Source organism: Leopardus geoffroyi, chromosome B1, assembly GCF_018350155.1.
Source record: "Leopardus geoffroyi isolate Oge1 chromosome B1, O.geoffroyi_Oge1_pat1.0, whole genome shotgun sequence".
NCBI lineage: Eukaryota > Metazoa > Chordata > Mammalia > Carnivora > Felidae > Leopardus > Leopardus geoffroyi.
The window spans coordinates 40,366,932-40,393,445 of record NC_059327.1 but is presented as its reverse complement, the minus strand read 5'-3'; the positions used below and the strand labels follow the sequence as shown (position 1 = coordinate 40,393,445).

The 26,514-nt window shown below is 47.9% G+C and overlaps 1 protein-coding gene and 2 long non-coding RNA genes across 3 annotated transcripts; 2 read left to right on the top strand and 1 right to left on the bottom strand.

The window, feature by feature from the left end:
- Positions 1-209: 209 nt before the first annotated feature.
- On the bottom strand, positions 210-24,741 carry PLAT (plasminogen activator, tissue type). Its single transcript, XM_045459212.1, has 14 exons — positions 24,555-24,741; positions 13,170-13,267; positions 12,281-12,323; positions 10,370-10,507; positions 9,680-9,790; positions 9,145-9,319; positions 8,385-8,476; positions 6,728-6,902; positions 6,108-6,193; positions 4,315-4,510; positions 4,067-4,203; positions 3,763-3,903; positions 2,727-2,893; positions 210-1,155 (listed from the first exon to the last, which is right to left on the bottom strand). Exons 2-14 carry the CDS (start codon positions 13,239-13,241, stop codon positions 1,003-1,005), a joined length of 1,686 nt encoding a protein of 561 aa, XP_045315168.1. The 5' UTR covers positions 13,242-13,267; positions 24,555-24,741; the 3' UTR covers positions 210-1,002.
- LOC123588369 lies at positions 5,768-7,396 on the top strand. The gene is made up of 3 exons (XR_006707823.1): positions 5,768-6,065; positions 6,247-6,348; positions 7,270-7,396. It is a non-coding gene; the product is annotated as an uncharacterized LOC123588369 (long non-coding RNA).
- On the top strand, positions 8,459-9,023 carry LOC123588378. Its single transcript, XR_006707826.1, has 2 exons — positions 8,459-8,566; positions 8,764-9,023. It is a non-coding gene; the product is annotated as an uncharacterized LOC123588378 (long non-coding RNA).
- Positions 24,742-26,514: the final 1,773 nt, after the last annotated feature.

The following is a 26,514-nucleotide window of genomic DNA, read 5'->3' as shown; positions in this document are numbered from 1 at the left end:
CTCAAGATTTCTTTCTTGGCCATCAGCTCTGGACCCCACCACCATTCCAAGAGCCCATCACTAGTACATTATAAAGTATTCTGTATATGTCGGATGAATGAAAGGAAATATTTGAAATGATTTTAAAGATGTGACCATGAATGACAAGAATAAATAAGCTGTGAGATACTGCCAACGTAACAATATTACTCCACTCTGATTTGGGAAAATATGTGAAAAATATATCTGAATTTATTATCTCAGCACAGTATAATACAGGGGTGTGGCAACAAAGTAAAAATGAAAATGGATTGATATAAATATACTAAAGCCTAGTTTGTCAGGTATTAAAATGATACAAGTCTCCTGTTTTATTATAAAGTTTATACAGAAAAAAGATTTACACTATCCACAAAAGGATTTCCTTCCAAGAGCTGTAGAGTGGAGAAAGGGAAAAGCCAAACACTGGATTTAAAAGATGTTGAGGACATGATCTGGCCAGCCAGCCCATCCCGTATTAGCAGGCCCGTGTTGGGCTTCCTTGTGGGTATAAATAGACATTCCATTTCTAAAGCAATCCTTCCTTCCTGAAGGATCTAGATAATGGGTTGTTTTTTGTTTTTGTTTTTGTTTTTGTTTTTTTACTACTGAGACATGCTTTCATCTTTGTGGTCCCATTTTCAGCACTCCACATGTTGACAGATCAGGAGGTGGGGCTTTTGGTCTACCTCTCTTCTGCCCTAGATGGTTGTATTCCAGGAGGGGTTGGCTTTTATCTGTCTTCTCAGCTGACAGACTCCAGTCTGAAATCCAATCTTAGCCCCTGGAAACTTCTAAAATGGGAAGTACCTGTGAAAACCTATCCTCTCCCCTCTCCTATCGGTTCCCCCCACCCGCCACCCACTTGTACTGTGTTATGGCTCATCTCTGTGAAGAAGCACCCCGCCTTGGTGTGTCTTCTGAAGTGGAGGAAGCTGGGGCTTCCTCCCATGATGTCAGGGAACTGGGAGTCCTTGGTCATGGTCACATATTGTCTTGAATCCAGTCTAGGTAATTAGTAATCTTGGTATATACACCTGGAACATCTTTCTGCCCACAGCCAAGGCCCCAACTGATGATGCCAACTAGAGTCATGTGGTTGTCCTTCATACACACCAAGGGGCCACCTGAGTCACCCTGCAAAAAAGAGAACAGGTCAGTTTGCACAACACACAGACTCTTTAGGGGGAAGTTAGGGTTAATATTGTAGTGCTAATATCGTATTCTTCAAAGTACTTAGCTCAGAGAGGGAAATTGTTATCTCAAAGATCTTGATCCTGTAGGGGATTAGGTTCTACATTGCAAAGTAGAATTGAGATAATTGCTCAGACATTTCAGGCCACAACCCTGGTTTTAACTCTCCCACTTACTAGCTATGTGGGCTTAGATTCACTGTGCTTCAATATTCTTATTCTGTATTCAATATTCAATATTCTGTAAAATAGACTTCATGCTATCTACCATATGAGGTTATTATAGGAATTAATTGGGAGAGAGCATGAAGAACTCTGAGAACGACACACGACATTTTGTAAGACTCTGGGTAATTGGCTGTTACCGTCTTATTGAACCAAAATAATTTCTTGTTTTTGTTTTTAACTTGAAGCTTGCAGATCATATTTTCACTTTGCATACAACTTTTTATGACTGTTGAGCCAGGGGTACAGCTGAGGTTTCTGAAGAAATCATTCAGAAAGAGACAAAGGTTGTCAAGGAACTGAGGGCAGAGGCTGATATGATTACCTTATAAGAACAAAGCCCACAAAGTCTTTGATGCAAGAGCCCTGCTTCCTTCTTTTTGTTTCCCCTCCAACCCCCAGGCCCTCGATGGAGAGCCTGACACACTGTAGGTTTGAAAATGTCTCATCAATAACTGTGCCTTGGTTATATTTAGGTCCTAATGCCACAGGTTGGTCTGTGTCCCATACCTAGTCCCTCATTATCACGAAAGAGAAGTACTAACTCTGATGAGGATGCCAACACAGACAACCTGAAATAGTTTGCTTTCCCAGGCTAAAAACCTCATATTAGGGCTGAATAAGAGTTTTTAAAACTTATTTCTCACAAATCATCCATGTCCCCCTTCCTAGTAAGCTGCAGCCCCTCCTCCCCCTTCTACGTGGCAGACCCCAGTTCTCCAGCACCCCCAGAAGTCAAGATTTGCTTTATTTGGGGGTGCCTGGGTGGCTGAGTCAGTTAAACATCCGACTTCGCCTCAGGTCACGATCTCGTGGTTCATGAATTTGACCCCTGTGCCGGGTTCTGTGCTGACAACTCAGAGCCTGGAGCCTGCTTCAGATTCTGTGTCTCCCTCTTTCTCCATCCCTCCCCTGCTTGTGCTCTGTCTCTGTCTCTCTCAAAATTAAATAAACATTAAAAAAAAAAAGAACTGCTTAATTTGTGTTGCTTTATCCATCACTTCAATAGTCAATCAATTGCCTGGGCCTACAGGAAACCCTGAACCAGGTGGAGTTTCCGGTAGAGACATTGGGGAAATTTCCTGCAGTTTAGATTTCATAACTTTGGGTAACTTTGATCTTTCTCTGATTGTGTTATTCTTTGAGGCCCTCATCTTGAACTTCCAGTGCCTCCTCAAGATGAGATCCCCTGGTTCTGGCTGTAACTTTTTTCTTGGTTCAGAGCCTGTTGGCCAAGGGACACTTTTACCCTTGGGTGGGTTCAGGCTCTGGCGAGACTCTCGTGTTTACCTGGCAGGCATCATGGAGGTTTGCCTGGTTCCCACCACTTCGTGTGTCTCCAGCACACAGCATATTGTTCGTCACGGTTCTGTTAAACAAGTGTTGTGACGTGCAGCGGCCGGCTGGGTACAGCCTGACATGAGCCTCCTTCAGCCGCTCAGAATAGAAAGGAGAAGCTGCAAGAGAGAAGGGAAAATGTCCGATGGTTTTAGGGAAAGTTATTTGTAAACCTTTTGGAGGGAGGAAGCCAAATTTTCTAATAATGGCTAACTTGTCTCGAGCTTTCACACATATTAGGTGGACGCCTACAAAATCGTCAAGATTGTTTTGACTGACAAAGCCAGAAATCTTACAGAGTTTAGCCCATGGTTTCTCAGTAGTAGCACTGGTGACGTTGGGGCCAGATAATGTGAGGGGGGCTGTCCTGGGCACTGCAGATGTCTGCAGCATCCTTGGCTTCTGTTCCCTAAATGCTAGTATAAACCTCCATCCTGAGTTGTGACGATCAAAGATGCCTCCAGACATTGCCGGGGTCTGCTGGCTGGAGGGGGGGGGGGGCAAAATCACCCCAGTTGAAAACCACTGCCTTCACCTACTGTCATTTCATTCTCACCAAGGAGGTAGCTAAGTCTACCCCATGTTACCGGTGAGAACACAGGGGATTGGGACAGTGTAAAACAAAAATCCCCGTCCTGGGCCACACTGCTACAAGGTGCAGATCTCAGATTTGATCTCCGGACTACGCGACCAGAGAGTCCAAGAACCACACCCCCTAATCACTGTACTCCACTTCTTATCAGAACCTTCCTGAAGTCTGAAGCTCTTCAAAGCACTTGTATTACTCAGACCCTTCGTGGCCTGCACAGTGACCCTGCGAAGTAGGGAAGGTGAGGGGTTCTCGGTCTGCAGGGAACTTGCCTACATTTACATCAGTGCCTGAACCAGGGCTAGAACGTTCTCGTCACTGCTTTTTCTTCCGCCAGAAAGTGCATGCCCTGCTGTCTTGCAGACAGACAGGATGGGGCCGAGACTTCCTTCCACTTACACGCCTCGTGCTTGCCGTAGCCAGACAGCTCGCATTCTGTCCAGTCAGGCAGGCGCAGGTCAGCTTCAGGGAGACAGACGGTGCGGACAGTGTCGCTCTCCTGGGCACACTGGAGCGAGTCTGACTGCAGTTTCAGCAGTGCTGGGAGAAAAGCAAGAAGGGAATAAGCCGCGTGGGAAGGGCTGCTTCTGACTTGAGGGGAGGAAGATGAAGGAGGAGGAGAGGGTGGGGGGGGAAGAGGTGTGAGTGCACGTGTGTGACTGTGTATGGTGCCATCCGCAGCAGGGAGAATGTGACATCTTACCAATATCGTTGTCGTAAGTGTCGTCATCAAATTCCTTATGGATGATGTATTTTTCTACTTCAAATTTCTGCTCCTCCTCTCCAGGGACCACTCGGTACGTTCTGCCCAGGACCACCTTAAGGTGGTGGGGAGGATACCTAACAGAGAAACAGCCTTATGCTCTGCTCACTGTGAGGCTTCTTCTAACAGGCCTGGGTTCAAGGCCTTAGAGTCTAGGGAGACCTACTGGGTTTTTCTGAAGCGCCTACCTCTCCTGCAAGCAGTGCGCAGCAGACAGGACCCAGCAGGAACTGATCAGTACTCCGCCACACAAAAACCTCTCCCCTGGTGACCTCCTGTTCTTGACAAAGATGGCAGCCTGCCACGGATGAGAGGTGATGTCTGCGTAGAGTCCTCCTTTAATGCGGAACTGAGGCTGCTTGTACTGTCTCAGCCCACAGGTGGCTGGGAGAGGAAAGGAAAGAGAAGTGACGTCAGACCTGTGGTCCCTGGCGGGGGGTTCCTTGAGCACCTATCTTGGTTTCTTCTCTTGGAACCCCAAGTTTCTACAAGCTTACTGCACTTCTCCAGGTTAGCACAGAGTGAGAGGACAGTCTGCATGGTAATAAAAACCACAGCTTTCATTTGTCGAGTACATGGTACATGCCAACCATCGTAGGTACACTTCCTTTAACCCTCATGACATGGAACTTCAGAGAGCCTGGGAAATTTTTGCCCAAAGTCACAGGGGCACCTGGATTAGAACCCAGACCTGCCTGACTCCAAACTGGGGGTCTTTCTGCCATGCTTCATTACTCCTGGCTTTTTCCTGCACCTGCTTCCTGGCTGCAGAAATAACGTGGCAGTGCAACTTCCTCCAATGGGCAATGGTTCCCCATTTCTTTTCCATCTACTAACTTTACCCACTTTTCAAGGCTTAGGTGAAATCCCAACTCCTCTTGAGGCTTTCTTAACACTCCCAGCCCACCAGGCTCTGAATGAGCTTGCTGATCCTGCCCACTGAGGACCTACCATGTAGGACTTTGGCTGTGAGTTCATTGGTGGTTTGTGTCTTACTTGCCCAGTTAAATAATATGTTCCTTGAGAAACATTCTGGCAGGTACGTGCATTCACAGGAACTGAGTAATAATAATCTATAAACAGAGGGGCACCTGGGTGGCTTAGTTGGTTAAGTGTCCAACTTCGTCTCAGATCATGATATCATGGTTTATGAGTTCGGAGCCCCGCATTGGGCTCTTCGCTAACAGCATGGAGTCTGCTTGGATGCTCTTCCAAACTCTCTCTCTCTCTCTCTGTCCCCATTCCTCTCACACTTGTACTCTTTCTCTCTTTTAAAATAAATAAACTTTAAAAAAGTTTATAATAATCTATTCTCAGTGTCTTTTTTTAGCAAAATGTGCCAACTTGAATTTTCTCTGTCTTCTACCCCCTCCACTAACCCAGTGTTAACCCCCTCCAGAGTTCCCCTGTGTTAAATGGGCTCTGTGGGAAAGGTGGAAAAGCTCACAGCAGAAGTACGAGCTGTGGGGTCCGAGGATGCGGCGTCAGACCCCAGCTGTGTGGCTCAGAGACCAGTGAGCTTGGGCAGGCCACATGACTTCTGAGCTGCTTTCCTCATCAGTAAGCTGGACGTAGGAGGACTGCCTGTCACCACGTTGTCGGGAGCACACAGTGAGAGCACTTTGCTATCTAGGGAGCCACATATGAGAGCTATCCTCCTCTATGCTCACTATGACCTCATGGTCAATCATTAATAAAGGCAACTGGAGAGAGAAGTTTAGAGCCTAATAAATGCTAAGAGAAACTGGCAAGTTCTTCTCTTTCTTTCTGCCCCTCCCATCCTGGTCGTGCGTGGGAAATGAGCACCTGCCCAGAGTGTTGTCATCCTACCGTGGCTCCAGTCATGGGAGGCCCCTCCCCACCAAGGCCCTCCTAAAAATCTGGGTCTGAAGCAGACAGCTGTGAAGACACGGGGAATGGTAGAGGAAATGGCCAGGAGGTAAGACTGGGCAGAGGGAGGTGGCCAAGGGCCAGCCCTTACAGCACTGGGGCACATCACAGTATTCCCACGTCAACTTGTGGTCCTTCAACACGTGGCACCAGGGCTTGGCATCTCCATCTGGGTTCCTAGATGGTGAGAGAGGTCAAGGTTCTCAATCACATTTTCAATCCCATCACAGGCCACGTGAGCGAGGAAGGAGGCTCAGTAAACCGATGGCAAAAACACTGAGCTGGGCAGGAGGGTCCTGAGTTCTGAACTTGGCTCCATCAGAGATCTCACGGTAGGAAAACAATCTTAACTTTGTTTTTCTATCAGCAACATAAAATCGTCATCTCGCAGGTGTGTTGGAAGGTACCGTGAGCAATGCTATAACACTCTTATGACTCACTGGGAGAAAGGTGCCACAGAGGAACAGAACAATGAGGACAGAGTGGCTGTGGGACGGCATCTCTAGTCTGGGACGTGGGCTGAAACACTGGTGAACTTCACTCTTCATAACAGGTGTTATTCCAGCAAATGAATACGTGCGGCCAGATAATGTCCATGGTTCCTTCCCACCCACTGAGTCTTTCATACAACTTTAGGCATGAAATCTCTCATCCCACCGCCCACTCCTGCCCCCTGCCCAGATAGGAACCCATGGCCCCTGTGCTACGTACCGGCAGTAGTTGTGTTTGCCCAGGCCCAGTGCCTGGGCGTTGTTCTTCCACGCTGTGTAGACCTTGCCTATCAGGGCCCTGGAACTCCACTGGAGGCAGGAGGCACCAGACGTGGTGAGGCTGTAGGTGCCACGGTATGCTAACCCTTTTCCAAAGTAGCAGTCTCCGTTTTTTTCTGGAACAAAAGAAAGTCTCACATTGACACATAGCCAATTAAATGCTACAGCAGGCACATCAGGGTTTGCAGCCGGAGCCGCTGGCCGGAGAGGCTGTAGGCAGCCAGGCTCGCCATAAGAAGGACGTGATAGCATCCCACCTCCCCTCTTTCCTCATTCTTCCAGCCCTTTTACAGAGGGATGCGAAGTGGCTTCTGTCTGCTGGGCCAACTTTCATGATTGGATGTGGCTTTCTAGGTTGCTGTGTCGAGTGATGCTGAGGGTTGATTCTCATTCAGCAGAAAGGGATGCTGTGTTCAATTATAGGTGATTATTGCTGGAGCTGCTTTGAAAGTAACAGGGGGTTTCCTGGTTTGTACTTGACAGGTTGTGACGAACCAAGGATCCTCAATGGACGGACATGTCCGCAGCCCCTAACTTCCCAGATTTTGTCTGCCAGTGATCTGAAGGATTTGTTGGGCTCGAGCAGGAGAGAGGACATGGACCCAGGAATGCTGCCTATTTTCACCTATTTGCCCCCATTTTACCTCCTTTCTCCCAATTTGAAACTGGCAAAGTGTACCACTATAAACAGTATAATTAAAGGGCCACCTAGACCAGTGAGTCCCAATTTTACCAATCCTGGGAGTGGGGAGGATGCTTTAGAATTAGTGTAAAGAGGAGGTGCCTGGGTGGCTCAGTCAGTTGAGTGTCCAACTTCGGCTCAGGTCATGATCTCACAGTTCATGAGTTCGAGCCCCATGTCAGGCTCTGTGCTGACAGCTCAGGGCCTGGAGCCTGCTTCAGATTCTGTGTGTGTGTGTGTCTCTCTCTCTCTGCTCCTTCCCTGCTCACACACTGTATCTCTGTGTCTCAAAAATAAATAAAGATTTTAAAAAATTAAAAAAAAAAAAGAATTAGTGTAAAGAGCCCTCAAATTCACAGACAGGTATATCAGACCTACCTGTAGACAGAATGCACATTATTATCGTATATGAGTGGTTAGAACTTTAAAACTTATTTTTCATACTATTGTGACATCATTGTTTGTGAAAGGACCACAGAACTCAGGGTGCTTTTTTGTAACTTAGGGTTTTTAAATTTGGGAAATTTTCTCTTATTAAACATTTTTAAAGAGAGAGACAGAGATTGAGAATTAGGCCCATCAATCACAAAAGGGAGAATCTCCGTTCATCCTCAAGAGGACTGGAAACCACCCATGCAGCCCACCTTCTCCTCTGTAAACGAGGAACCTGAGGGTCGGGGTGGGGGGGGTGGTGGGGCGGGGGGGGGGGTAAACAGACCAGCTCAAGGTCAAAAGCTAGTTAGAAGCCAGGCCTGGGTGAAGACCTGAGTCTCCTGACTTTCTTCCCTCTGTGAACAAAATGGTCAACCACTAGCCCACTCCTCCATCTCCTCAGTTGTAGAAACACTATCAGATCTGTCTTTCGAGACTCTTCTTCCCCAGACACCACCAGGGAAGGCGGGGAGGCTGCGCTTACCCTTGGGGCAGGCCGGTGTGCTGCAGAACTCAGTGCTGTACTGCCCTGCCTTGAAGACGTAGCACCAGGGCCTTGAGTCTCTGTCTGGGTTCCTGAAAAAGCAGCCAGGGAAGGCCAGAGGAGGTGAAAAGGGAAGTCTCCCTCTCAGACCCAAGGCCTTTGCATCCTCTTCTGGAGAAAAGGTTAGTGCATTTCTGGTCGTACACAGGACAGTTGTATCGCGTTAGGTGGAAGTATGACCTGGTCATTGTCTTCATGTGGAGAGTAAGTATGGTTGAAGGAGGCCCAGGAGCCATGTTGACAAGGGGTGGCCTGTGACAGTTAGTTTTATGTGTCACCTTGGCTATAACGCCCAGTTATTAATCAAACATGAAACTAGGTGCTGTGGTGAAGAGATCGCTATGGTTAACAGCCGCAATCAGTCGACTCTGAGTAGAGATCATCCTCCATCTGTGGGCAGCCTCATCCAATCTGCGGGAGGCCTTATGAGCAAAAGCTGAGAAGAAATTCTGCCTCAAGACTGTGCTGTCAAAGCCTGTCTGAGCACCCAGCTCGCTGGCCTGCCTACAGATGTGAGACTTGCCACCCCCCCCCACAATTGGGTGAGCCAATTCCTTATAATAAATTCCTGTATGTGTATCTAATGTATTGGTTCTCTGTCTCTGGGGAACCATGGCCGATCTGAACTAGGCCTTTTCCCCGACTCTAGTAGCTCCTCACCGGAGGAAAGCCCACCCGGTAGGGAGGACGGCCCTCTCACCTGCAGTAATTGTGGTTCCCAAGGCCCAGCATGATGGCGTTTGGCCTGCGTCCGTTGTAGGGCTTCAGGGCCAGTACGCTGCTGTTCCAGTTGATACACTCGGCCCCGCTTTCCGCTGTGCTCCACGTGCCCCTGTAGGTGATACCCTGGTCCTTGTAGCATGTGGCACTGGCATCTGATCGAAACAGGACAGGTGACATCTCACATGTGAGTCCCCCTCTTTCCTTTAGATTTCCAAAGGGGTTTCGCACCTGCTCTGGCATCACCCCCAAGCCAGTGTGGCGGGCTGGCTGCGGAAGCTGCCGGAGCAAAGGAGGTAAACGGGGCGGCCAGTTCACCCAGCTGACCGGCGGCAGAGCCAGACTCCAGCCCGGCACCCAAGACGGCACCCACTGGGCCCAGCGCTTTAATTGCCTAACCGACCCTTGGACGACCTTCCCTGTCCCCACCCCGCCCCCGTCACCACACTCTTCCTCCCCTTCCTGGGAAGATTTGGGATTCTGTCCCTCTCTCGCACCACCTACCCACCACTCACCTATTTCACAGCGTTTCCCTGAAAACCCTTCAGGACACTCGCAGACAAAATCTGAGAAATATAGAGCCTGCCGGCACGTCCCCCCATTGAAGCACCTCGGTTCGCTGCAACCTGCCAAGTACAAACAAGGAATTACTTCAAAGCAGTTCCAAGGATAAAGGAGTTAAAATTTTAAGAATGCGTTCTACCTGCCAGACACTGTTCTAGGCAGTTTACAAAAATAACTCATTTAATCCTCACTGCGCCCCGTGAAGTAGGTACTACTTTCTCCCCATTTGACAGACAAGGAAGCTGAGGCCGGGTGAGTGAAGGCAGAGCCCCAGGCCCCAGGCTTGCTCGTTTGCTCAGCATGTTCACATTTGCCCAAGGCAAAAGGAGGTCTGGACAAGCCAGGGACGTGAGATACAGGGTTTGGGCCCAGGAAACTGGACCCAAAGCTCGATGCTTCCACTGGCAGTCCATACGTACATTTTTAAAAAATATACATTTAAAGTTTATTTATTTATTTTGAGAGAGGGAGAGAGTGTGTGTGTGGGAGTGGAAGAGCAGCAGAGGAGAGAGGGAGAGTGAGAATCCCAAGCAAGCTCTACACTGTCAGCCCTCGAACCCAGAAACCGCAAGATCATGACAGAGTCAAGATCGAGAGTCAGAGGCTAGCTGACTGAGCCACCCAGGGGCCCCCATACGTACTTCTGACGGGAACCGAGTGGCACAGCGAGCGACCGCTGTTGCACCAGCAGTATTCCAGCCGGTTGCTTCTGAGTACAGGGCGCAGCCACGACTCATTCTGCAGGTACAGCATCTGTGTTTTTTCATCCCTGCAGGTCACTGTAATGAAAGACAGGCTGGCCTCTTGAGGGCACAACTCACCAAACACTGACATCCCGCCCCTGGTTCCACTGAGAAAATCCCTCAGTTTTGTTTTGTTTTTTGTTTTTTGTTTTTTTAATTTAAATTCAAGCTGGTTAACGTACAGTGTAGTATTGGTTTCAGGAGTAGAACCTGGTGATTCATCTCTTACATAACACACTCAGTGATCAACCCAACAGGTGCCCTCCTTAATCCCCATCACCCATTTAGCCCATCCCCCGCTCCCCTCCCCTCCAGCAGCCCTCAGTTTGTCCTCTGTCTTTTAAGAGCCTCTTCTGGTTTGCCTCCCTCTCTCTTTTTATCTTATTTTTCCTTCCCTTCCCCTGTGTTCATCTGTTTTGTTTCTTAAATTCCACATATGAACCTCGCTCACTTTTAATACAACCCATCCTTCATGCCTTTTTTGCCCTCGGCCGGAAGATAGCAGATACCTAAGAATTTGTCACCAAAGACCACTTTAATTACTTTTCTTCTGATGGGCCTTCATCTTGGAAGAATTTATCGATCAAAATACATTTACAAAGTAAGACTCTAATTTTTCATATTAATTCATCTAAAATATGCACATGTATACGTATAAATTGCCTGCAGAGTTTTTGATCCACATGAGTATTACCACACTGAAATGATGCATTGCTAACCCAAGAGAAAGAAAATCCACATTTTAGTCTGTGTGGGAAATGTGCTACTCCTGCCAGTATTTTTTGTATAAATGAAAACAGTCTAAGTGCTTGCATTGATATTCTCACCCTTTGTCTCTGTTCGCAAACCAGAAAGCCAACTTCACAAATCTTTAACTTTTCATTAATTAAAGACGTGACAAGCACTCATTGTACATAATTTTTCTGTTGTTTCTTTGGAGGGTCCCCTGAGGCCAGGACACCCTTGTCAGAAATGCTTATCCAACAGCAAAGGCATTAAGAGTAACTGCCATGACTCACTCTGAGGAAACTTCCACTTCAAAAGAGGTGTTGCAAAGCCTCCCAGACCCGAAGGAAGTAGGTCATGAAGGACAGAGATGAAGGCCCCAGGTTGGTGGCTTCAGACTTGAAGCTGGGCCCAGAGTTCTTCCAACAAGAGTCAAGACAATCCGGCTGCTGGCATATTTTATTTTTGGAATCCTACCTAATGCTCATGGGGATGTTCCTCAGGTTTCTAGAGTCGACTCTAGACTCGGTCTTATAGAGAGAGTCTTTCCACAGCTGTGGAACTCCTGTGAGACCACCCAGCTTAGTTACCCCATTTTTACCAGACAGAAGAAATGGAAGCACAGAGATGGCAGTTGACAAAGATGCCACATGGACTCAGGTGGGAAGGGGATTGCAACCCAGGAAAAAGACCCTGGAGGACCAGCACAGCTGCAGCTGGCCACGGGGTGACCTTAGGCAGGTCACCGCTCCATCTCCAGCTCAGTTTTCTCACCTGTGTCACAGGGTTTCAGGCCACTGAGCTGGCAGGTTCCCACCAGCTCTGTGACTCCCTGAGGGCCACCTGCTCTGGCCTCTCAAACCCGGCCTCGGCTAACTGGGTGGATGGCTGAGTGATGGGGGGGGGGGAAGGGGGACACAGGCGCCTTTGCAGAATCACCCTGCGAAATCTCACCTTCACACAGCTCAGGTAAGCTGGGTGTGGTGGCAGATAAATTCCCCGACAGAGCACCCGGAGCTCCTAAGCCCTGACTCTGCCTCCCGCCTCCACTGACCCCCTCCACTGACCTCAGCGTCATCTTACCTCTGTAAGATCTGGCTCCTCTTCTGAATCGTGGGTGGATTTCCTGCAAAGCCACCAGAGGTGGAGGAAGGGTCAGCACATATTGGGTATCTTAAGAACAATGGTGGTTGATCCAGAGACCACCGGCGCACCTGCCAATCAGATGCCACCTGCCCCAGGAGCCCCCCCTCAGGTAACTGGCCCCAGGTGCAGTGTCCACTTCTTGCCTTCTTTTCTAATTCTTCCTCCCCTTCTAGACCAGTGCCGCCACAATAACTTTCTGAATGATGAAAATCTTTAATACCTGTGCTGTCCAATACCATAGCCTGAACTGGATTTTTAAATTTTATTTAATTCTGAATTTAAATAGCCACAAGGGGCGAGTGGAATTGTAGTCACACACACACACATACACACACACACACCCGCCGATTCCCTCCATGTAGCCATCCCCAACTCTCTCTCCTCTAAAATCTCGCTGGGCCTTCCATGATGGTGCTCTTGTTTGCTGGGCATTTTTAGAGAGTATGTCTTCAGGACAGCTCCCATCCCAGATGGCGGGTCGCACTGGTGGCTTCCCAGCTTCCACGGCTCACTGCGTAGGCACTATCTTTCCCAAATACTTTATGGATTGATTCAAGCACATTCTTTAAAAACAGCTCCAAAGAAGGCAGTCAGAGGCAGTGGGGTAGAATTAAGAACGGTTTACTGAGGTCAGCAGAACTGCCTAGAGTTCTGCCCCCGGAACCCTGAATCCCAAGCATCCCGCACAGAGAGGAGTATGTGCACTATACTCTGCGAATGCTGGCCTCTGCCTCTCCACTCTGATGTTAGCCCACCCTGGGCTCCCGAGGGCCTTGAGGGTCCATAGGCCCGTGGAGGAGGGCACAGACCTGACCCGCGCACCCACCTGGCTGGGCAAGGTGAGGGCTGCCCCACAAAACAGCAGGGTGAACACCAGCTCTTTCCTCAGGTTATTCATCGTTCCTTTGGAGCGTCCCTTAAATTCTGGAAGAAGAAGGGAAAAAAGCTCAATGGTGTGATTGAGAGATGAAGGAATATGACAAAACTCAAGAACCCATGACTTTATCATGGCGTTTCCCCTCCAGCATCCGCTCCCACAGAGGGAAATGCCACAAATATCTGGAAGATTCCTTTAATTGTGCATATTTACCATCTTAACCATTGATATATGTGTATAGTTCAGTGGCATTAAGCACATTCATCACCACCACCCATCTGCAGAACTTTATCATCTTCCCAAACTGAATCTCTGCACCCACGACCCACTAACTCCCCACTCCCCCGGCAACCACCATTGTACTCTCTGTCTTTATGAATATGACGACTCTCAAGTTTCCTCACATAAGTAGAATCCTACAACACACGTCCGTTTGTGACTGGCTTATTTCATTAGCATAATGTTCTCAAGGTTCATCCATGTGGTGGCCATGTGTCAGATTCTCCTCCCTTTTTAAAGCTGAAGAAAATTCCATTGTGTGTATAGACCACATCTTGTTTATCCTTTAGTCCATCAATGGACATGGGTTGCTAGAAGATCATGTTGCCCAGGGATGTCTGTGGGCTGAGTAGCGTAGGCCATCCCTGGCACTTCTTGGTAGCCTGGGTACCCCAGGCCCTGGCTTGATTTTCCTAGAAGTGAACTCCTGCCCTGGGAGATGGAACCACAGAAATGTCCCCTCTCTGACTTTCTTGGAGGACACCGTAGGGATTCTATTGCGGGCGCGTTACAGAGCCAGCCTACCTCAGATTACCTGGGTTCCTAACTGGCACGCCTCCTGGTCCAGCACAGGAAATGCTCCCCTGCACCAGCTCACACCCTCCCCACCACTCCCTCGGATTTTACAGACGGGCCCGGCAAAGTGTAGGTTGGCAGAAAGGAACAGAAGCATCTGCTTTTTGGTTATTACACTCAGATCTTCCTGGACCCAAAATTCCCAGTTTCCATGTGCTGTTCCCCAGTGATCTTGCTCTCAGCAGCTTAAAGTAGGTTAGTTGGTCGGGGTGTTATTTTGTGGTCTGGCAGACCCACTCACTCCTTTGTCCACAAGAATTAAGTCAGGGCATTTCTTCCCTTGACTCATTTCCCTTCAGTCACAACAACTTTTGGTCCCACCCCTCCCCCCATCCCCAGGGTCCTCAGGGCCCTGTCAGATGAGGGGCTTCCAGGACTTTCATCCTGGGCTGGCTCTGGCTCCTTCTTTGTTTCTTTGCAAAAAGCTTCCCTGTTGGAAGTGCTCTTCCCCTCACTGGCCACAGGCCCCCTTCAGAGCGAGGATGACAAAGAAAGAGCGAGTGGGGCGGTGGGAGGACTCTTTCTGCCCCACTGCTTCTTCTGGGGCTGCCGGGGACAGGCAGAGGAGGGAGAGGGAGTGAGAGGGCAGCGGGGGCTGGTCAACGAGATTCCCACACCCAGGCTCAGAGGGTGTCTGCCAACCAGCACGGCCCTTCCCCAGCCCCTCCCCCACTGGGAAGGAAGCCAAAAGAAGGCAGGATCTGGGCCTTTGTTTTAATCTGGTGTGTCAAGCAAGGCCCCCCTCCCGGGCAGGGTAGGGCAGGGTAGGGCAGGGTAGGGCAGGGTAGGGTGTGCTCTTGGAGGAGGGGGGCGGCTTTCTCACTCTGAGGAGGAAGCTCTCTACTGCTCACAGGTTTCCCGAAGTTGAAGTTTCAGAAGAGAGCAGTTAGGGAGTTGAGGCCATCAGAAACAAGAACACTCAGTATAATCTTCTGACCACAGGGATCTGCTCCGGACTTTCCTTCTCAGCTTTCCTTACCTTTCCCCTTTCTTAAAATGGCCCGAAACCCCTCTTAAATTTCCCTTCTTCATTTCATCCCATTTCTTTATAACCTTTTAAAATGGATCTTCTTGGGGCGCCTGGGTGGCTCAGTCAGTTAAGCGGCCGACTTCGGCTCAGGGCATGTTCTTGCGGTCCGTGAGTTCGAGCCCCGCTTCAGGCTCTGTGCTGACAGCTCAGAGCCTGGAGTCTGTTTCAGATTCTGTATCTCCCTCTCTCTCTGACCTTCCCCCCTGTCAGGCTGTCTCTCCCTGTCTCAAAAATAAATAAACGTTAAAAAAAAAAAAGTTAAAATGGACCTTCTTACATGCATCCCCCCTCTTTCTTCCTGATGTTAGTCCTGATTCTTGTAGTGTATAGATTGTCCCATACTTTATTATCTGGGCCAGGCCTTGAGGTTAGGGGGACCTCTAAGCTCTTGGGACTTTATGAAGAACCGTTGAATGAAACAATGAATGAGTTAGTAAACGAGTCACCAATCAACAAAGAACTTAACCCTTCTTAGTGTTGCATGTCAAACCAACCAGCCCTTTGAATAAACTCATTAGCTTAAGCCCAGGGGGTTGGATGCCCACCGGGATACAGGGATACCGTTTTACTTCAAGAACTCAGGGTCCTAATAACAACCACAAACTCTGGGTCCTCCTAAATGGAACACCATTCTAGATGTCAGAAAGTTGTGAAGTGAGAAATGGAATATTAACACATTTGCATTCTCTGGACAAATGGGAGAGGGGGACCAGATCAGGGAGGCACAGCATGACTTAGGGCTGGAGTGGCGGCTCCCACAGCTGCATGATGTTTAAACCCTTTGGCGACTAAGGGGTATAAGGGGCAAAGGGATCTACTTTTGTCTTCCGTTCCTGGGAGAGTTCGAGACCATCTCTGTTCTATCTGTCCTTATCTTCCTCCACTTTTTGGGCCTTGCCGGGCCTTGAGCTGACCCAGTGACAGTCTCCAACAAGGCAACAGCTCCATCTCGCTGCACAGAGGCAATGAGAGCAGCTGGACAGGCTGAACGGGGTAAGAGGATGACAAAGAAGTGAGTCATCCTGCAAGCAGACCAGCAGTGTAGTCCAAAGACAAGGGAGAAAGAGGAGAGGAGGAAAAAATGTGTCCTTGTTTTGCCTTCATTAAAGAGGTGGCTGTAGCGATCTGAGGGCAGTGCCTGGACAAAGAACCAAGTGAATACCAGAAACAGGGGCTCAGACACTGGGTGTATGGGGCCTCTGCCAGGGCAGACTTCAGCAACATGAACCACAGGCTGCCACCAAAGGCAGAAGCACCATGTGGCAGTCAGATGCGAGGTGTAAGGGTAAGAAGTCCTTTGGGGTTCATTTTATAAATACAAAGACTTGTCATTTTTTTTCCTGTGTTCTCTTCCTTTTGCTATATTTAAGTTTCCCAGAGTCAGAAAACTAAAAAAGCAAGAAGTAAGAGGAAGGAAGGAAGGAAGGAAGGAAGGAAGGAAGGAAGGAAGAGGGAGAAAGGGATGGAAGAAAGGAAGGAAGGAGAAGGAAAAAGAAAAAAGACAAACCACTAGGATGTCTCACTTTGGTTGGACTGGAATCCCTGAATCCCTGAAAGCAGCACTGTATGAGAGTAATGGTAGAATGGCCATAAGGCCTGTGGTCCCCGGGGTCCTAAGGACCCAGCCCCTGCAGGTCCAGCCTAGCATACAAAGTTGATTTTGGCAGATTTGCAAAAGGCACCCTCTCTGGTGGATGGACTTCAATAGACATGGAGCTTGGCAAGTTGACAAAGAATCTGTGCAAACTAAAAAACAAGCACACAAAAAAACAGGACCCATGGCTTGGCAAATAAAGCATGGCCTGCATTTCAAGGATGTGTGGACAGGCACCCTTGTGTGGGACCACATCTGTGTGCGGCAGCCTCACCTGCTCCTAGAGCATCTCTGACCTCCCTGCCTCAAAGTTGCGTTGGGTCCTGCCGGCTACAGCAACAGAGTTAACTCTGTTCACTGGCCCTTCTGAACAAGAGTGAATGATGACTGTTCCAGGGGAAAAATGGGAACAGTGGACTGGTAACCAGGGAGGGGGTTACTCTCCTAGAGCCAAGGAAGTGTGCCATTGTGGCTGAGAAATCATTGATCCTGCCAGCCAGAAACTCAAGTGTTCATTTCTGCAGTGGTAACATGGCAGAGTGCTGACTGATAGGCACCCAGCCAGAGGAAGGGCCTGGGGGTCATTCCTGAGGGTGACCTGTTGTCCTCAGTGCCTTTGCATTTCCCTTTGCACTCTCCTCCACTGTCCTACCTTCTCCATGCTAACCTCTGAAAAATCTGTCCTCCGGAAAGGAACCGCTATCCTCATTCACAGAAGGTTAGAGTGACTGAATAAAAATTGATACGCTGCCCTTCGCAAAAGCATCTATATTTTGAGACATAAAATCTGTTCCCTGGGATGCAAATCCAAGTGGTCTGGACTCTGGAGGTTTCCTCCAGGGCTAACACTCTGTGGTCTTCACTGTTGTGAGAACAAATGATGTAATGGGTGTAAACTAACACACTTATAAATGGGTATAAGTATTTTATTTAAACACAACCACATGCTTGGAGGTGACCGGCAATAAAAGAGCTGCATAAATACAGTCGATCAAATTCTGGGGTTCTAGGAGCAAACAATGCAATTGCTCCAGGAGGTATAGAACTGGGGGAGTTGTAGTTGCTACTCTTGCAAGAAAAAGGCAGAAATATGAGCAAGCTAGACAGAAGATGGAAATTGCAAGGGAAAGACAAAAGTAAGTTGATACTATGATCAAATTTTACACTGTGTGCAAGGTTTGCTACCTTAATCTTTGGTAGAGGAGATTCCTGGGTTATTATTGCTTTGCAAACCTTCTCTCTGGAAACCTTAGTAAGAGAGAGTCAGTTTCCAAGAATACCAATACTCTAAAATGACTCATGGCTTTAAAACAAATAACACCCTCCCTCCACCCCCCAACCATCATGGCCCAGAATGGATGCCAAAAAATTAGAAAAAAAAGTAGTCCAAGGAAGAACTCCTTGGAACAGCAAAGGCACGTCTGTAGGGTCAGGGCAAGAGAGGGGGTGCGATGGCAGGAGGACCCGGACACAGGAAAGGTGGTGGGGCCCCCACAAAAGCTCACCTTTGCAAGTTCCAGAGGGAGCACAGAACAGGGGCCAGTAGCCTGGTAACCCTGGTCCCGCGTATACAGGTCCTACTTTTTACAAAGGCCCTGCTCTCAGAATAAAAGCCATTTTCAAAAACTGACAACATGTAAACAATTCTTAACTTTTCAATTCTTCATTTTCTGTGTGTCCAAGTTTTTCTCTCTTCTTGAATAGAGCTCTTTTACAACTGGGGGACAAGAGAGGAAGGGTTTGTTTCTTATCACCTTGATCCATTCCAATGAGGTGATAGAATAGAATCCTCTCCTATCTCTCACCCATCTCACTAGTCACTCAAGAGCAGCATTCTTTCCAAGGCATCTTCAAAATATAGGCATATGACCTGGGTCTAAGTTAACCTGGCAACTCAGAAAAATCTACACTGAGCACTGTCATCTGCTTCGCGTCCCATGCTTTGCCAGGTAATGCTAGATATTTGGAAGGAATGAGGACGTGTTGGATGTGGGTCTTGGAAAACAGAAGTCCATCCTGCCTCCTTTTACCATTAAAATACAAGAAACCCTTCCCTAATAGACTTATAATCTTGTGAAGAAAAAACAAGCTTCTGCTGGCAAAAGCTGACTCCATTAGTCAGTGCAATAAAATGTTAACCTCAAAGTCTGAATCTAAACAATCTGATGTTAATCTAAAACAGTATCTCATTTTAAGCACGAAGGTAATTCCTCGTATCCCTTCCACTCCCTAAAGCCATCATCACTGCAAGGCAATTAAATATGCAATACCTTGATAATTCTTCAGTTTACCTCCAGAATTCAACACACGTGAATGAGAAAAATGATCGGAAGCTTTCACTGTATCATTACTGAGTTTGTCCACATTTCACTGGGCTCACCTGAAAGGGATGTTCTAGTACATTTTTGAGAACTGCATGTGGATTCATGCCACTTGCTCCACAGGCACTTGCGTATCTCCCACTTGCCAGGCATAGGGTTTACAAACTTTACAACCCTTTTATAACCATTGAATCATTTAAGGCAATATTATTGTCTTGTTTTTACAGGCAAGAGAATCTGACTTCAAAAAGGTACAAGGGCTGGGGCACCGGGGTGGCTCAGTTAGTTGAGCATACAACTTCGGCTCAGGTCATGATCTCTCGGTTTGCGGGTTAGAGCCCCGAGTCAGGCTCACCGCTGTCAGCGCAGAGCCTGCTTGGGATCCTCTGTCCCCATCTCTCTCGGCCCCTCCCCTGCTTGCACTGTCTCTCTCTCTCAAAAATAAATAATAACGTTTAAAAATTAATAAAAAAGTTACAAAAGCCTTGGCCCTAAGGTGAGACACTTTGTGAGAAGTGGTGTCAGGACTCAAACTCGACATGCTTTCCACCACTCCTTACTGTGTCCTGATGCTGGACTGTAATATTTTTTAAACCTTAAAAAAAAAAAAGTTTATTTATTTTTGAGAGGAAGAGAGAGAGAGTGTGTGAAAGAGCGAGCAAGGAAGGGGCAGAGAGAAGGGGGTACAGAGGATCCAAAACAGGTTCTGCACTGACAGCGGTGAGCCCGCTGCGGGGTTTGAACTCACAAACTGTGAGATCATGGCCTGAGCCAAACTCGGACGCTCAATGGACCGAGCCACCCAGGAGCCCCTGGACTGTAATGTTTTTAATGTGCTCAGAGTTGATATATGAGAAGAGTAGCATGTAAATGCAAGGAGCATAGCATTTACTGGAGCAAGACTGGAGTCTTTTTTTTTTTTTTAATTTTTTTTTTTAATGTATTTATTTTTGAGACAGAGCATGAACGGGGGAGGGTCAGAGAGAGGGAGACACAGAATCTGAAACAGGCTCCAGGCTCTGAGCTGTCAGCACAGAGCCCTACGTGGGGCTCGAACTCACAGACCCCGAAATCATGGCCTGAGCCGAAGTCAGCCGCTTAACTGACTGAGCCACCCAGGCGCCCCGCAAGATTGGAGTCTTGACTTCAAATTCCTACTACCACTTACAGGTTGTGTGTGGTTTCCTGGATTTTCTAATGGGCGAATCGTTCCCGCCTTGCTGAATTGTTACAGCAATTAGAGAAGAAGCATGCAGAGGCCCTCTGAATGGCCAGTGGGCAGTAAAGTCAGCTATGCTTACTGTCACAAGTGTCCTTCAACAATGGGAGCACCAAAGTCTACAACTTCTTCCTGGAAAAACAACTGAAAACTACCAAGGCAGAAAAGATGCCACCCTCTGTGGGGTTCCCAGTGTGGTCAAGCATTAATACCGAAATCCTGTTCCCTGGATCATGTGGGCATCTTGTGATAAGCTACAACCAGATTCCTTACGACTGAAAGAAAAGTTCACACCTTTCATGTACGTGTGCACAGAACAGTATTAACGGGAGCCCTTATTTCCTGGATATGAGGTGGTATCTTTTATGCTATTTTTAATCTGTTTTTTAATTTGCCTTTCCCAGACCTATTTACACCACACAAGCCAGGACTGCTGTGGACTCTCAGAGGAAGCAGGAACTGGTGCCCAAGACAGCTGGAAGATCTGGGCTGTTGCTCCTGATAAGGGCTGTCTGATGCCGACCACATGAGATGTTCAAAAACCAGAGACATTATGTGATAAAAATAAGGAAACTGGAGCTTCCCAGAAAAAGGAAAACAAAACAAAACAAAACCTTCCCTTTTTCTCTGCATCCCAGGTGGCAGACACCAGCTCTTGCTACAAGAAGGCAAAATAAAACCAGTTTCTCTTTTCTATGAATGTGACAAAAGATCTAGTTGACCAGTAGTCTCTTTTAGATTATTCATGGTAGGCTACTAGGTTTAGTTTCCCTACATCCTGTCCCCAACCTGCAAAAAATTCAGCTGACATCAAACTGTTCATGCAAAGATCTCTAACAAAGGGACTTAAGAACCTCTTTGAGTGTCATCCTCGAATGCCATCTGTCAGATCCCCCACCCACCCATCTCTCCCTCAAGCCCCAGCTCAGTCTCATTTCCTCCTTTCTTGAATTCACAGGTGAAGATTTACCAACTGTATGTATTTACCATCATACATTTCTTTTTTTTTTTTTTTTTAATTTTTTTTTTTCAACGTTTATTTATTTTTTGGGGGACAGAGAGAGACAGAGCATGAACGGGGGAGGGGCAGAGAGAGAGGGAGACACAGAATCGGAAACAGGCTCCAGGCTCTGAGCCATCAGCCCAGAGCCTGACGCGGGGCTCGAACTCACGGACCGCGAGATCGTGACCTGGCTGAAGTCGGACGCTTAACCGACTGCGCCACCCAGGCGCCCCAACCATCATACATTTCTTGAGCACCAACCATGTACCAGGCACAGGCTCCATGGTATAAAGACATATATACTGTATCCTCAGAAACTCATGGTTTAGGAACGGGACAGACAAGTAATTAGGTAATCACAGTACAGTGTGATCAGCACTGTGATACGCAGCGATGTAGGGATAGAAGGTGGAAATGCAGAGGAAGAAAGGGTCTTGTTGGAATGTGGAGGAAGGAGATCTAGTTCACTCTCATTGAGGTAGGGGGCTGGTCAAGGTAGGCTCCTGGAATTGATACTATAGAAGCTGTTTGTTGAACAAAATCAAGGGGCGTTCCTGACACAGCATATCCCCAAGGTGACACCACTGTGCGGGGTCCAGGATAACAGCAGCAAGCAGCCAGAGTTGCTTACTCTTCAGCACAAATACCTTCCATTGGGTAAAGAAAGTTGATTCACAAACCCCAGCCTCTGCCTTCAAGGGCATCCCTAGGAGGAAGTGTGTTTTGGAAAGCCCAAGAGTTCCAAGGACATAAGAGCCTTTGGGGCATGTTCAGTTTCAATTCCCTAATGTCTAGTTGTAAATTAATGGAATATTTGGGACCATATAATAAACAGAAAAGGCTTTGAATACAAAGGTTTCCCGGTATCTGGGTTCAGCCTGACCTTGAAGTGGTTACTTCAGAGGCTCAAGTTGGAATCAGATCTTATAGATCAATCCCCAGCCGACCTCTCCAAGCCACTGATGCATGCATCTGGAGCACCAAATAGCCAAACCGTCCTTTGCAACTCAGCTGGGTGTGCTAGCCAAGAGTCGCCCTCTGGGTCATGGTTGTTTGCACAGATAGTGCTAGGCAGCTGCTAAGGACACTCCGTTGCATTAGCTTTAGAGAAAGACCATCTAGTTAGCATCTTCTGGGTAATCATGATAAGTACCAGAACCTGCCCAAGGTTCATAGCCTGAAGCTACAGACAGAATTGTTCTCCATGCAAAGCTAATGACCCAAAGAAGGAATGAATGGAATATTCTGGTCACCCGTTGTCCATCCTAACCACCTTACCAGAGCAGTGCTGCAATTCACTCACAGAGAATAAAAATATTATTCTGAGGCTGCAGGTGCACAATGCCAGATAATCAAGTGAAATTGAACATTTCAACCCAAAACCCCAATTTTTCCTCACCACCAGATACTCAGTATCTCTGAGAAGTGTATGGACTTTGTATTTTGACTAGAGGTAAATTCACTACCATTGCTACGAACCATGTTGCCCCCTCATCTGGCTGATAGAAAATAACCTGCATGCATACTAGAAGCTTTGGAAGTCCTGAAGCTAGATCTTAGCCAGAGGGCCCCTTCAGTTGCTATAAAACCCCATAACCAGAAAAGCTGTTGCTTGCAGATTTAGTAATAGGCCTCCCTCGGAAAGTAAGTTTCCCCAAATGTTCTATGGTCCCAGACACTCATTTACAAAAGCCTTAGACGGGAATGGTCACTAGATGTGGCTGGGATGTTGGCTGCAATAGTTGGAAAGGTACTGAGCATAGTCTGCTCAACACGTTAGGACCCAAGGAAATAAAAGCCAAGTCCCAGAGCCCATCCTCAATGAGGACAAAAAACAGCAACACTGCTGTCCCTCAGCTACTCCCTGGCTGCAGGAGCTGTTCCGGTGAAGCCACTGAGGAGTAGCACAGATACCAGGAGTATCTGATAAGAGGCATCACAAAATACACTGAGTTGGTCTTAGAGAGTCTGGACAGAGACTGAGCTATTGGGCAGTGGGGAGCTACTTTTGCTCTTGATGAGATCCAGAGCTTTGAGGCTGGTGTCTCTGAGAATATTCTAGGTAGAATAAATTGATGGGTGGAATGGAGCTATTTCTGTTTCAATATTTACAAATCCCTGCTGGTGCCTCGAGTCTGGCTCTGTGCTTACAGGAAGCACTCACACTGACTGTCATATATTGATTCCAGACAAGTCAGTGTTGAGATCCCAGGATGAGTCCTCCTGACCCCACAGGCAAGAATTGCTAGGAAGTTACTTTTGAGGGGACTCCCCATAATAGTTGTATTTGCAGAATATCTTCATGGAATTGCAAACACACACACACAGAGACACACACACAATTTTTTTCTGTCGTCAATCCACTGCAGGAGACCACCATTATTATTCCAGCGTGGTCTCCGGCTCAGCTCAATCATTGGTACCACAGTTCTTTGCATTTGAGTTTGTCACTAGTTACCTGGGAGCTCAGCATGTTTTTCTGCTTTCCTGGCTCCCTCCTGTCCTCCCTCCCAGTGAGGTTAAGAAAATAAAGATAATAACAGTGAAAATCTAGAAAGCTTTGATATGCTTCCTGTAGAATGCTCTTGAAAGAAAAGCCATTGATGTTATTCCCCCCTGTAATTGAGAATCCTTAAAAAGGACCTCACACTTGCACACTGGGCAAAACGCCAGAGGACAAACTGACCAGTGGAGATGGGGAGGGGTCGTGGGGGGAGATCAGAGGCCTTTCTCTGACTCGTCCTTCTCTTTCCCAGCCCTTCCCACCTAATTAATCATGCTCGGAGGCAAGTTGACCATCCCGCGTCCCTAGCCCCGGTTCCTTAAAGTTCTTGATGGGCTCTGTTGGGTGCAGGGAGGTGGGGGGGGGGGGGAGTAGGGAGGGCAGCCCGACATGGCCAGGGACCCTCCAGGCTCAGATAGCCCCAAATCCCGGAGGCAGCTCAGTTCATTCACATTTCTTGCCCGTTAGTCATGAGGTGCTCCCATTGTCTATTCAGAACATTTCTCTACAATTCTTTTCACTTTCCCCTTTACTCTGCAAGCAGAGATTTCTTCTCCAAGACATAATCCCTCCTATTCTCTCTTCCCCTGACCACCTCGCCCTTCAAAACAGCTTCAGCCTATCCCAATGAAATGCAGATACAGAACGAAGGCTCTGTTTGGGCACTGATTCTAACTAATCCTCTTTTTGCCTGCATTACAAAGTCAGTCCCTCATTAAGGTATTCCTCTAGTGGCTCGGCTTGCCAGAAAGACTTTTAAGAGAGAGAAGAGGAGATGGGCAGACAGAGAGTCACAGAATTCTACCTACCGTCACTGCTTGTCTTCCTTCCCTCCCTGGGAGAGGCTTTCTCTTCAGCCCTGGGCTCCTGCAGGACCTCAGCTCCAATCTCCCTGCACAGCTCCGGCCTCCTTTAAATTTCAAGGCAGGGGGTGGGGTCGGTGGCCCTGGGTGGGCGGGTTTCTCTGCAGCAGCAGGATGCCCAGTGGACAGGGCCACGAGGGAGCCAAACGGGGCGGGCCTGTTTTTATAAAGAGGGGGAGGAAGTTTATGATGGAAGCAGCACAGCCCAGCCTGGCTTCGGGCCAGCCTGATTATTCACAATCCTGATGTCACCGAATCACAGGAATTTGGGAGTTGGACAGAACCTTGACGATCATCTTCCTTTAAAGCGCTAGTCTATGACCTAAAAGAGACCCTCGGGGTCAGCTGGCTGCAAACCTATAATGGGAAGAGGAGTTTGCTATTCTTAGAAAATATACACTGCCGAGGCTGACTGGTTCTTCAGGAATGTCCAGCAGTGACTCTGCCCCTCTGGACACAAGACATTGGAAGGACTGGACAGGTGGACCAGTTGCCTCCAGGCACAGAAGTGCCAAAATTGGAGCACTTGGGGAAAGCAGGGCAGTAAACAAAGGCGGGCAGGGCTCCTCTACAGTGGAAAGTAATTCCCAGCCTGGAATATGCATCAGGTACCTGTCCTGCCACTCATTTCTCTTCTCTGCAAAGAGATGGCTGAGGTCTTTTCAGCTCCAGCATTCCCTGAGTGGGGCTGTGGAATAAAGGCAGGGGGTCGGGGGTGGGGTGGGCCTGAGCCAATGCTCTGTCTAAACACTTTTTCTGCACAGCCTTGCCTTGAAATTCTATCACTAGCCATCCATCTCTTAAATGAAGGGAAGCTTTCCCATGTTCTGGAGTTTGCTCTTAAATGTGAATGCTCCTGGAAATAGACAGCCTGTTTGACTTGTTAACACCTGCAGATGACTGATAAAGAAAAGCAGCAGGTGTAAGGGAAACGCTTAGGCTTGAATCAGTTGTACCAGTAATGAGGGATGTGACCTCAGTCAGGGTTTGCAATTATGCTGAGCTCTCCCATCAGAGGTCACGTGCGCAGATTAGAGAGCGACAGTGTACATAAGATCCCTGGCACGGCACAGGGCTCGATGCGTAGTATCTGTATTATTGGCTGGTATCTGGCTAGACAAGGCAATGTGAAAGAAAGAGAAGGAAGAGGGATGCCAGGAGAGGGACCAGAAGGCTGAGGTTGGCAGAGGAAATTGAAGGATGACCAATTCTTCTGGGAGAGGCCAGATTGCATATATTCCGATCCTAAATGTGCTCACATTTGTCAAGCGATGAGAGCTGATTTTGAGGTTGGAAAATAAGGCAGTTGTGCTCAAAGTCAAGCTGTTTTTCCATATTTTTATCAGGCCGTAGCACTGCCAATGGCCATTATAGGAAAGGGGAAATACGAGGGCCAGGTTAGCTACAAAGGAATGGAACTAGGACATCAGCTAAGCTGTAGCAAAGCGTGGCCCTGTCCCATGGAGACGTGTCTACTTCCCTGTAACATGGGAAGCCTTGATAAGGATCGGAGGCTTTTTCTGGCATTTTGGTTCAGCAGGGATGGAGGGGTGGTATAAAGAATCTTTAATCTGAACTCCTGTAGAGGATGATTTGCTCCCAAATGATTACATTTAAATCCTTAGCTCACATACAGTCTGTGGTCTGGGTATTGGGTCCTTAAGCCTGAGCGGTGGGGCAGGATATATGTGCCAGGATCTATATACCAGGATCTATATACCAGGGTGTGATCTGGCAGTGGGGAGGGAGAGTCCTTTCCCACCACACATCAGGACACCTACAATTCCACCTTTAGAAATGCATTCTTTTTTTTTTTTTTAATTTTTTTTTTCAACGTTTATTTATTTTTGGGACAGAGAGAGACAGAGCATGAACAGGGGAGGGGCAGAGAGAGAGGGAGACACAG

Excerpts from the sequence above, each read along its gene's own strand:
- PLAT (XM_045459212.1), bottom strand. The coding sequence starts at position 13,241 with ATGAATAACCTGAGGAAAGAGCTGGTGTTCACCCTGCTGTTTTGTGGG. Across the intron at positions 4,511-6,107 it reads CTGTGATGTGCCCCAGTGCT|CCACCTGTGGGCTGAGACAG; the intron begins GTAAGGGCTGGC and ends TTCCTCTCCCAG. Across the intron at positions 3,904-4,066 it reads CACTTACGACAACGATATTG|CACTGCTGAAACTGCAGTCA; the intron begins GTAAGATGTCAC and ends CTTTTCTCCCAG.